The 12,767-nt window shown below is 36.8% G+C and overlaps 1 protein-coding gene across 1 annotated transcript; it reads left to right on the top strand.

Annotated features, from left to right (window-relative positions):
* Positions 1 to 2,691: 2,691 nt before the first annotated feature.
* On the top strand, positions 2,692 to 11,921 carry pkp1b (plakophilin 1b; the record flags this gene model as incomplete). Its single annotated transcript, XM_079242035.1, has 13 exons — positions 2,692 to 2,881; positions 3,927 to 4,021; positions 4,991 to 5,406; positions 5,517 to 5,658; positions 6,635 to 6,842; positions 7,146 to 7,314; positions 8,646 to 8,763; positions 8,946 to 9,122; positions 9,632 to 9,802; positions 10,731 to 10,884; positions 11,092 to 11,278; positions 11,409 to 11,493; positions 11,847 to 11,921. The coding sequence occupies 13 exons, from the start codon at positions 2,692 to 2,694 to the stop codon at positions 11,919 to 11,921; spliced, it is 2,187 nt and encodes a 728-aa protein (XP_079098161.1).
* Positions 11,922 to 12,767: the final 846 nt, after the last annotated feature.

Raw genomic sequence — 12,767 nt, 5'->3', positions numbered from 1 at the left:
AACCCAGTCATTGTTGGTCCAGTCTATGTTTGTGTTGCAGAGAAAAAATTGTCCTGCGGTCTGCTGTGCGCAGAAGTCTTAGATAATATGAAGGTTAACATGTTTACATTTCAGTTTCAATGAAGCTTTACTGTAAGACAAGAATCCTAATGAAGAAGTTTTTTAAGAAAAAGTTATATTTGAGAGTTGAAAATGTCTGTTTCAGTTCTCATACTTGCTCTTTTCCACTGGAAAATACAAGCTGAAGACAATCTACACTCCTTACTATATTGAAGCTATGAAATACAATGTGAATGTTTGCTTTTGAATTTGATCCTAATTTCATCACAAGAATAAGTTTCCTATAACTATCAGATCATTGAAGAAAATAAATTATATATCTTAAGTGTAAATGAACAGAATGAATTTTATTATATGAGCAGTGTAATTATAGATCGTGTCATTGTTATGTTGCTGTTAAATCATGTTAAGCAACAGGTGGTTCTGAATTTAAAAATGTCAAATTTCAGAACATACCCGAGTTTTATTCCAGCTGAAAGCTGTGATGGCAATGATTATGAAAGCAATAATAAAGGCATGATATGTTTCAGAATGGCGGGTTTGTGTACTGATGGGAAGTTTAGATTAGACAAATTAAAATCAGTGGAATTCACATTTTCACCACTAGAGTGCAATCTTTGGTAATCTGACAGGTAAACTCCAATCAAGCTCTAAAGAAAGTCCACACACACTCTACAACGGCATTAAAAATGAAAGAAGAAGGCTAAATTTGCCAGCTCAGACTTGCCAGCTCTCACATGTACACCCAGGTAAGAACGCCCTTGGGTGTGGTGCATTGAAGTATTTTTTTTCCCTTTCCCTGTGCAAACATGACTGATAAATGATTTTACAGCAGGTAGACGTGTCAGACAACAGATTAAGCATTGCTACTACAGACATACTAGTAAGGTCACGCCACATTTTGCTTAGACTTCATGACGAAAGATGCCTTCTCAGTCGAATAGACATAAATACAGCTACCTTTTGAAACTAGCGCAACATTTAACTTTTTAAACAAGGATTTTCCAAGTTTAAAAATAAGTTTACTTTGAAAAAAACATCAAGATTTATAGATAGATATTCAAGCAAAAGTCCTTTGCTGAATGGCATTGAAATACATCTAAAGCTAAACATTTTCATTGAGGTGAATGTGAATTGTTAGTCATTTTTTTTAACCAGTGTATTAGTATTATTTGTTTATATAGGCTGATCACTGATACATCAGCTTTGGTGGAACATAATACAAAGCAAGATGTTCATATTGCTTAGATATTATGCTGTCACATAGTTTTCCCTGCAGATCCATGTCGACATCATTATTGTTTCATCATGGTTCAAGACTATATAGATAATTGGCTTTCCATCTATAAGATAAAAAGAAAACTTGCATTATACGCACACATGCATGCATCACTTCAAGTAAGCAAACACACATACACACACTTATGATTAATGAATCATTTTCATATTAAAATGATAATTCAGATCAGAAGCATAATTTATTAAAAGTACTTCTTCCCTTTCTGAGTGAAATCTGCAGGTCTACAGATCAGGTAAATACAACCTCTGACTAATCCGACCAGCAAATTACTGTTACATTAAAGCAAAACCAAAACACTGCAGGAAACAACCTGGGAAATATTATAAGGCCATTTACAAAGAAGTTACAATCAATCACTCTGCAGTGAGATAGATCAGTATCATTGAAGTCTGCTGCTGTCCACCTAAGAGATGTTATCACTGCAAACCCAGCCTAGGGGCAGGCTGTGCAGGGAAACTGCAAAAAACCCCAAACAGCTGCTTCTTCATGCATATCTCCCATCTCTCTGCGGGCATCAATTAGCATCTCAAATGTTAAAAGTCATGGTGGTACAAGTCTAGCTTGTTTGCAGGGGTTGCCAGCAGGAGTCATAATTCCTCCTGGTAACAGGTTTTAAAAGTAACTTCTGAACTGCCACAAGACATTTGCAACAGCATCCTTAGATATATGAATCCATAAATAGAAATTATGCTTGTATAATGCACAGCAGCATGCTGGGGAAAACTAAACACGGTGTTATCAGCACAAATACATCATGCCATCTGTCAGGCACTTTGGGTGGGGGTGAGGGGTGTGGAAGGACCTGGACATTTAGCTGTCACTGAGCTGACCATAAACCATCTATCTGAGGCTAAATGTTGGCTCAAACTAGGTTCAACAACAGGGAAATCCTAAACAAAGCACAGAGTAAAAAGTGATGTCAGACAGCAGCTTACATAAAATAAATTATTCCTGCGAAAGCTACTTTAGCAGTCAGTGTGTTAAGTTTTTATCACTCCTACATTTTGGATCAGTTTTATTTACAGAAATAGTGACACAAACCACACTGATCTAATGCAAAGGATATGTATGGTGCCTTTCTGTAACTTTTAACTTTTTTTTCCCTGTGTGATCGTGGAGGTGTGCGCGTCTTGACTTAAATCTTCGAGTAAAAGTAAAAGTTCATGGCGGCGGCAGCAGCAGCAGCAGTACTCCAGTCCTGCAGGTCTATTGAGCCCGACTGGGCGCGGTTTGGTTGTGCAGGGCAGGGCAAGGTGAACTTCGTATTCACATAGTCCAGACTCTCCTCAGATTCCCGCTTTGGAGAGTGTTGCGCTCTGTGGACACACAAAATGACTAGCGTGGATCCATTCAAGTCTGTCATTTCCATTGGGAATGTGGACGACACGTCGTTAGCTCTGCCTTCTGTTAACCAGTACCGATCAGGACAGCAGCGCGTCCTGGAGCAAGTGCAAACTATCAGGAGGACGAAGTCGAGACAATGCAGCACCAGGAGCGGATCCACCTCTTTATCTCCAACTAGTAAGGCCAGGACTCGATCAGACTGAGGCATTTTTTTTTAGATTTAAGTCTGCATTATAGTTAGTTGCACCTTGTTTCAGAGTTCAGTAATAGAATCCCTGTTAGCGTGGAGAAAGCTATAAAAGAAAATGGAAAGCATTCATTTACACTGTCATTTGCATTTCCCTACTGGAAAACAAACTTTAGGTTAATCATTTCATAATGATTTACCAGGACGTTTTCATGTAATGATCTTGTAGACTAATGGTTACAGAGAAAGTGGACATCATTTTAAGCCCACTGGAGAAATTTACTCTAATGATGAGAAATTTTATTACAACTGTTTCATTTAAAGTTGTCATTTATTATACATATTTATGTATATATATCTATATCTATATCTATCTATCTATATATATATATATATATATATATATATATATATATATATATATATATATATATATATATATATATATAAATCTGGTTTCATATAACTACGGTTTTTTGCTGTTCTAGCAAATGCCAAGAAGCAGTTGTCGCAAAAAATAGCAAACATTTTCTAAATATCTAATATTTAAAATGAATGAGTAAAAAGCATTATGGTGAGCAATAGTGAGATCTTTATGGACCTTATAATCCTGACTGAAGTCAACGGTCTGTCCTTTAAAACTTCTACGATATGAAAAACAATAACATCTTAGTAAATACAGTTATAAGTGATTTATTTTTTTTTTTTTACAAACACCTGCAATTTTCAGAAGTTAGATTTCTTTCCAGTCAGCGCTGAAGCTTGAAGTGTTAAATCAAAGTATAAATCAGATGACTTCAGGATGTCAGAGTAGATCTCGGTTTTCTGCTCCCAGCCTGATGTGCTGATAACTTCAGGGTTAGACTTCTTTATTGACACTAATTTACAGCACAAATTATATAATCAAACGTACTACAAGGTTTCAGAACAAGTTTCCTTGGTTTTATGTTGTCGAAGGCAATAAATCACTGGTTGTAAATGAGGTCTGTTCTTAACATAAGATAGCAGATGTTAATCCCTAACATTTCTCCCCAGGCCCTTCGCACGACTCTGTGTTCACCGATGGTGTAAAATCACACTCAAGTACATCTAATGGAGGTGTCTTCTTCGGTAATGGCTTTTCCACAAATGTGAGTTATTTACATACATATGACTTTCTTTTTTTTCTTTTTTTCTTTCAGAAAAAAAAAAAAAAACAAAAAAAAAAAACACATTTCTTTAACTCTATAGGCTTCAGTCTGCTGAAAGGATAAATCTATCTATCTCGCAATCAATCTCTATCTATCTATCTATCTATCTATCTATCTATCTATCTATCTATTGAAAATCTTCACAAACATTGAAGAACAAGAATACTGTAGGTCATAGACTATTTCCATCTAATTCCTTACAAAAATACATTTATATTTCTTTACAGTTATATAGAAAATAAATAAAGTAGTGATAAAAATGTTTGTTTGGTTGTTTGTTATTAACATTTCTATTGCAGTGAAATGCTTAATGTACTCACAGAATATTTTAAAGCAACTTGAAATTTGGTGATTCAAAAATACAGAAAAAATAAATAAAAAATAAATTAAAAAAAAATAATTAAAAAATTTTGTCAGCTGTCATTTGCATTGATAAATTTGTATTTCTGAGCCTTTCTTTTGGCCCTTTTCTCGGGAAAATCCTAAGAGTTTATTTTCAACTCCCACTAAAACAAAATAAATAGTGTTTCATGGCTGTCTGGGATATCAGTGTTGCAGCAATAGGACAGGAAATAGGTTATGTGCTTGGCGTCCTTTTTTTCATTAGTTTCTTCATAGTATAAAAAAAAAATATGATTAGTTTAGCATTTCTCACCTCTGAAGGAATAAATCTATAATATGCATTCAGATCTTGATCTGAAATTGTTTTGGCAGGACTACATAATGTAGTGTTTCCCCCTACAAACATATTTAAAAGCCTTGACCATAAACACATCCAGGTATTGCACCACAGGGTAGTTCATCCAAATAATCTTTCACAATTTACTTCCCCGCGAGTTTCATTGCTTCATAAGTCCCTATGAGACTGCATCATCCCTCATTACAAATATGTTTGCTTTGGCCCTGCAGCTCGGCCTGGAGAAAAACATTAACCGACTAACCATCGACAGCTCCAAAGGATCCACAGCAAAAAGAACCACAACAACTTCTGCCAATGTCTATGAGAGGAGCTACGCCCCTCTTCGCTCTGTGGCAGTTGGCCAAATCAACACCAGCCGCAGTGAGCCTGATCTAGCCTGGCGCCGCTCCGTGCCAAAACAGTCTGTCCCACGGCAGAGAATCCTCTCCAGTAAGGGTGCCTACATGACAAAAAGGAGTACAAGCCAATTTTTAACAAGCACTGGCTCACAGCCTCGGCCTCTGTATGTTGCAAATGGTCACATCAAAACCAAAAACCAGTTCACATGCAGTCAAACTGACACGACGAAAACACAGTCGAAGCCTTCCATTGCTGAGACCAAGTCCAAGACCAAAGGAGGTTCTGGGTGAGGAAGAAACTATCTGGCTTGTTTTGATTTCTTAATTTCTTATATGTATATACCATTTTTATGAGACATTATCTCAGGTAAACTAAATATCCCTTGATTTCTTGCAGGATAAATGGACACAGTGGAGTTGCTGATATCACTCTGAAGGAGGCCGTGGAGTTTCTTTCCAGTGAGGATGAGAAATATCAGCACTGCGGTGCTTCCTACATTCAGCACAACACGTTCATTCAGGACAAAGCTAAAGAGGAGGTGCTTTGTCTTCTTCTTTTTATGTCACTGTCTTATCTTATCATGATGCTGGTCTTCTTATTAGCCTCCTTACTTGGGACAGAATGAAATATTTGAGAAGACACAATGGTGGAGAAATGTATTTATTATGTTTCCCTGCAACTAAAACAAAGTCAAATCTCCACTGATTTTTTCTTTTATCCCCTTTTCTGTAGATGTGCCGATTTTGAAAAGTATTCTTATATTAATTCTTATGTTAGGTAAATCTTGTACAGTCTTTTGGATTTTATTGCTGCTAAAAACTTCATGTGTATGGTGAATGTACTTTTTTAAATGAAAAATGCATTAGTTTTAAAGGAAGAGGATCAGAAAATGATGACATTGGCTACAGATTAATGACTTAAATCAGTGTAGAGAGAGCAAAAATTAAACATTAAGCCTGAATGAACGAAAGTATGTGTGAACCATTCTGTGAGTCCTTCCTGCTTTGGTTTGTAATTTAAAGCCAGCACAGGATTTACTAACTTGTGGAATGAGAATGTCATGATAGGCTCTTGATAGGAAATGTTGATCATAAACAGTATTGAAAAAAAGTTGGATTTTAATTTATTTTTTATTATAACATTCATTAAAATGTGAAATCTTTTTGCCACAGCTGACAAAACTTAACCTGCCAAACCTCAAAGTTAAGCATTTAATGCAGGGGTGTGCAAAGTTGGTCCTCGTGGGCCACTGTCCTGCGTGTTTTCGTTGTATTTCTGCTTCAGCACACCAGACTAACAGCCTATAAAGGTCTGCATAACAACTCATTAATTTGAGTCTGCTGGGTTGGAGGAGGGATGCTTGGAAAATCTGTATGATTGTGGCCCTTGAGGAGCAGACCTATACACCTCTGACTTAATGCTATGATACAAACCTCATATTTTAAAGGGTTGATTAAACTAAATCCCTGTTTTTAAAGCAGACTAAATTATTGTGTTCCTTTTTTTTCTCACAGGTCTTAAAGCTAAATGGCATCCCTCCTCTGGTGGGTCTGCTTCGAAGTTCCAGCTCACAAGTTAGCCACACAGCTTCGGCCGCCCTCCGTAACTTGTCCTTTAAGAGCGACAAAAACAAAGAAGAGATACATCGCTGTGGTGGCATCCCAGAGGCTGTGGCTCAGCTCAGAGATTCAGATTCTGTAGAGCTGCATAAACAGCTCACAGGTATGTGCTACCTGTGGAATTCGATTCATAGATACATGCGCAGACTAACAAATACAATAACCCATCCAACAAGTGAGACAGCCAGTTGTGTGAACTATTGTGTAATTCTGTTGAGTTGTGCAAAGTAAAAGTGGTGCACAGCTGTCAGTCTCCATGATTCGGCTCAATACTGATTACAGCCAGTAAAGGTTCAAGCTGATGTTACAACATTTAACAGTATTTTGGAAGCATCCTTACAGGCAGTGAATGATTATTTAACTGACATAATGATCAAGCAGCTCTTGCTTCCATGTCTTTCTCCAGGGCTTTTGTGGAATTTGTCCTCTGCAGATGACCTTAGGCCCGACCTGCTGAAGATTGCTCTGCCTGTCTTAGTTGAGCGAGTGATTGTGCCTTATACAACAGGTCCTAACCAGACCAATGGTACAAGCAAAGACTCAGACGTTTTCTTTCACACCACAGGATGTCTTCGGTAAGCAAAAACCTCCATCTGAGCGCAAGATTTCATTTTTGTTCTCAGCAGATTTATACTCTCGTAAGAGTTTCAGTGTTGCCCAAATCTGGGCTGATGTTATTCTGGATTTACAGAATATGCATTATGTAATGTTGTTAGAATAGAATGACAGCTCTACCATAGAAAAAAAAATATCAGGAAGTTACCGGCTCGGTTGGTTTACAGTATGGTTGAAAGGTCTTAATGAGTCATCAGGTGAATGAATGTTAGGGAGGGTGTAAATATGATCCAATCATAGCAGGCCTACCTGACTGAAGTAGTCTCACAGCTCTTGGTTTCGCTCCGTCCTTTCTAAAGTGCCTGAAACTGATTTTTATTGCTGTAAGTCAGAAGAGTATGTGCCAGTTGAATAATACACTGGCATGTCATTTGATTCTGTTAAATTCAAATTTAAAGCAATCTATACAGGATTAATTATTCGATACTACAGTTTAATGAAGTAAAAGTGCTTGCAGGCTTTGTGTTAAGTATATCAGTTTCACCCATTTTGAGCAAACAAATGTAATAGTATATTCAGTTAAACATCCTCACCTAAGGACATTTGTACTTTTTGTTTGCAGTGTATTAGCTACAGCAAACCATTGTGTTTGGGTTGGTTTGTGGTAACTTCATGCTCATTTAAGACGGTATGGCTTAAATTGTCCTACACTATTCTAAATACGCTGCAATGCTTAGTTTATTCTTTTCAAAAAGTCTTTTCTTTCAGAAATGTTTACAATGTAAATGTAATGTATTTAAATCCATTATAGACTAATTACTCCAAGACAGTTGGTACTGACACTTCAGAAGGGTTAATTCAGTGGTCCAAAGCTCAAGGAGCTCTCACACTATAGCTGTGAATGTGAAGCATTGTTACAAAGGAAAGCACCCTGATAACAGGTATCTTATCTGCTGCATCAACAAACATGGAGTGATTTAAAACTTTTGACTGACATCCAGAGAACTTTCTGAGAGCTGCGATTGTTCAGCTGTTTTCCCAAATGTTCCATCATGTAATAAGATAAACCCTATTTTGCATTGAGGAAAAAGTGTCAAACAGTTGTTTTAAATTGCATCAGAAAATCTTGGCTGTGTTTTTTTTTTTTTTTTTTTTACTTGTTACAACCAGATAAATACATAAACTTGATTTAATGACTGCAAAATGTTCGTTCGAATATTGGCAAAGTCGTGTATTTATATTTTCACTGTTTTATCAGCTTTAACTCGATTGCATTCATTTGCAAGTAATATCCTGTACCATTGTAATTCATCCACCATGTATCTGATATCCTGACTTTTGATTTTAACAGAAACCTCAGCAGTGCAAAACAAAGCAGCAGACAGACGATGAGGAAATGTCGAGGCTTGGTCGACTCTTTAGTTACGTTCATTAAAAACTGTGTGGATGAAAGAAAACCTGATGATGAGGTAAAAAAAACAAAATGTTTTTTTAAAAAAAAATAAAAAAAATTTAAAAAAGCAGCATTTTTGCCTATAAGTGAAACCTAACAGAAGCATGACAGCAGAAGTTTTTACAGTGGATTTTATTAACCTCTGACACGTCGTCATGATTTTTCTTTTATTTGTTTGTTTTCTACTTGTGGAAACAGTCTGTGGAAAACTGTGTGTGCATCCTGCACAATCTGACATTCCAGCTGGAGGCAGAGGCACCTGCTCTATTCAACAGAATCACAGCTTTGGCCAAAACTGTGAACAGGAGCCAAAATCAGAGCAACAGCAGCCCAGTGGGCTGCTTCAGCTCTCAGAGCAAAACCACCGAACATGAGGTAAGAGACAACTTTGCTTAGCCGGACATGCAGATGCTTTTACACACTGAACAGTACAAGAATGTTAAAGTTTCTCTAAACACAAACATTTCTACACATTATTCTAAATATAGTCTGATGTTTGAGAGACTTGTAGTGGCATTGTGCAGCTTTGGGCTTTGAGTCATTGAAGGTGAGAATTTTAATCTCTTACTTTCTGTTGAACCATTGCCACTGAGATATTGAGCATTAAAGAGACACACCCAGTTATGAAACAAAGAATGAAGCACATGCAAAAGGTAAAAAGAAGGTTTGCAGCATGATGAATTTAGTTGGAAAAAAAGTTGTACTAAATGACCAAAAGAACAGTTGAAATGCTTCTACAATGTTCTGCGTGACATGCAACTTTGCGGCTTTTCTGCAGACATGAGTGTAAAAAATATTTTAAATGGAGTAAAAGTAAAATATAACAACACAGCGTGCATTGATAAAACTGTTGACAATGATCTGCTTCTTTGTTTTTCATACAGCATCACTTTGACTTCCCTATCATTGAGGATCCACAGCCTAATGGTGCCGGCTGGTTGATCCACTCCCAAACCCTTCAGAGTTACCTGTCTCTGCTTGGCTCGAGCCAACGAGAAGAAACGCAGGAGGCCTGCTGTGGAACTCTGCAGAATCTCACTGCACATGAAGGCATTGTAAGAAATAATAGATTATGTTGTTATATTATGATCAGTTTGCAAAAGTAGTTTAAAACGGATTGCTAAGAAAGAATGTACAGTGCAGAAAACCTCCTGCTTCATCATGGTACCGAGATTCCTTAAGATCAGACAAGGTGGAGTGGAAAACTGTCATGTAAAATGACTTATCACATAAAAAGATGTCCTCTTTGCAGCTGCACTGCATGACACACTGTGTCAGGCTTATTATGAACTTGGCTATGACGTCACATTTGCAAGGGAGTTTTTTCCTTCCCACTGTCGCCAGTGTGCTTGCTCAGGATGGGAGCCGGTTGGAGCCTCCAACTCAATCTGTTAGTTTCCTTATATAAGCTATTAAGAATTGGCTTTCATTATGTTTTTTTTCCTGTCTGTAAAGCGTCTTGAGATGGCATTGCCGTGATTTGACGCTATATAAATAAAGTTGAATTGAATTGAAATGCTATGATGATACCTGCAGAATCAAAGCAGATTCCAAACATCACATCAACGTAAAGTTGAGCTGACAGTCATAAGAATTATGGTAACTGTTTACCATGGTGCATGTCATTATGTGCACTTTTTCTGTATTTACTCAGTTTCTCCATCTTGTTGCAGTTTTGCTATGAGATAAACACATCATGTAGACAAGGTTCTTGCTGCCATAGCGCAACATACTTTGCTTCTCTCTTCCGACTTTGCAAATTATGTGTCTTTGCTTGTCTATCTTTATTTTAAGCTTTTTGTTTATATAAAATAACTTTAATGCATAACAACAGAATAACAAAACCAAACTACAATATTCCAAGAAACCCAAACTGTTGAACAAATAAATTCTGAAATAAGCAAGAAAGGTTGTTCTAATTTTAAGAGCTAATCTTGTTTTGTGTGTGTGTGTGTGTGTGTGTGTGTGTTTGGTTATTTTTAGGTCTCCAGTGTAATGAGTCAGATTGTTGTGCAAAAACTGAATGGCATGCAGGTTATCACGCCCCTGTTAAAGTCAAAAAGAATCAACTTGCAGAGGAACACTGTAGCTTTGGTAGGCAACCTGACGAAGAACCCAAACCTGCACAGTGCCATCGGTAAGAACCACTTAACTCCATGTCTGTTAGCTGTGAGCATAAAAGAAGAAAATGGAAAACACTGAAGAAAACGTTGTCTTATATTGATTGAAATATGTATTTTCTTGGCCATTGCTTTAAAATCCAATGTCCTGAATCACCATCTGCTATTTTTTGTATTTGCTTATGTTGAATAGTGTTTGTACTTTCTTTGACTTGTTACTGCAGGTCGCAAAGCCTTGCCAGAGCTGCTGGGCCTCCTCAGTGAAGGCACCATGGGAGGAAATGAGTCCGATGACACCCTTGCAATGGCCTGCCAGACTGCCAGCTGCTTGATTTTGAAGGAACCTGAGATGAGCAAGCAGTTTTTAAACAACAACGTGATAAAATCCCTCAATGACCTCAGCCAAAACATGTAAGTATGTATGTAAGATATAACGATGACTTTTGCATGTATTTTAGATTTCCACTAGCACACACTGATTTTTAACAGTTATTTTCCTTTCTTCTTCTCTCTTTTTTTCCTTTATGTTTTTTTAAAAAAGATATTTCCCCAAATCCAGCAAATCTTCTGCGCTTCTACTCTGCAAAATCTGGTCTGATAAAGATCTGCAAAGCTTTCTGAAAAAGGTGAGCTGAGGATTAACCGTGCTCACACCTGTCAGGATTTGGGTGTGTCCTCTTTGTCCTGTCCATATCTTACCTGTAGACGACAGTCCCCACCTCTCATCGGTATTTGTGAAAATCAGGAAGAATTGTTGATGGATTAGACTGTGAGAGTGAGACAAAATGATAATGCTAAAAGATTTAACAAGCTAGGTTTGATTATTCACAAACTGAACATTGTTTGCACAACAGAAGCACCAAACTGTGGCAGCTGTTAGGCTATAAACACACATTAACTACACTCAACATATATTTACAATTTACTACTGACAGCTAACACGATATCGGCTAACTTGGTATAATCTCTTTTTTTGCAGCAAGGCATGAACAAATCCTCATTTGTGAATGACAGGACGATGGCGGCACACAGGTCGGCCCAGGTTGTTGATTAAATGCAGCTCCCTGAGAGTAGTGTACTGAAGTGACTCACCTGTGCATCTGCAATACATGCAGGCTGAACAGCATCCACTTTCATTTCATTTTTCACATTTTTCAGATATTTATCTCTAAACTCTTCTTTTGCATAAGTCTACGTATACACTAAGTTTATGTGTTCATTGTAGAAGAAAGTTGAGGATAAGAGTGGGTTTTTTTTGTATTAAAACAGTCAAATGTTATATAATATCAGTTTAGTGGTTGATTTTGGCTTTCTTCATTACATAACTGCATAAAAACAATGAAAAGTATGTTTTTTTTATTATTATGTAACAACACTGTAAAATGATGTTTACATGTGTAAAAGGAGCATAGAAGAATATTTTCTCGAGATAAAATTGTCGTAAAGAGTAATATGTTTGACACGCTGTAGTTAAATTTTATTGGTGGTATACTCATGTGTTCTTATTATGTGCAATATTGAAATAGTTTGTTTTTGTTGTCATAAATTGTGGTAATAAAGTTGGAAGAACTTTGCTTCATGAGTTTTAGGCCTTTGGGGCCTGACAGAAGAAATACTTGGTAGAAAAGGAACATTTTTTAGGTTTTTACTTGACCATCAAAGAAAATGTAAATAATTGAAAAATTAATAAACAAACAAAAATAATTTGCTTGAATTTATGGGTCATTCATGTGTAACATCTTAAACTTAATGTAAAGGTTTACAGGGTGAAGAAAACAAATGTCAGATTGTGTAAAATGGGGTTTTGACCAATTTTTAACCATAAGTTTGTGCAAAAGGTTTCAGAACATGCTTTTATCAAATCATGATAACCACAGTGTTTAAGGGTAAAAAAAACTTT

The sequence above is a fragment of the Telmatherina bonti genome (genome assembly GCF_933228915.1).
Source record: "Telmatherina bonti genome assembly, chromosome: 6".
Classification (NCBI taxonomy): domain Eukaryota; kingdom Metazoa; phylum Chordata; class Actinopteri; order Atheriniformes; family Telmatherinidae; genus Telmatherina; species Telmatherina bonti.
This window is presented reverse-complemented; position numbering and strand designations above follow the sequence as displayed.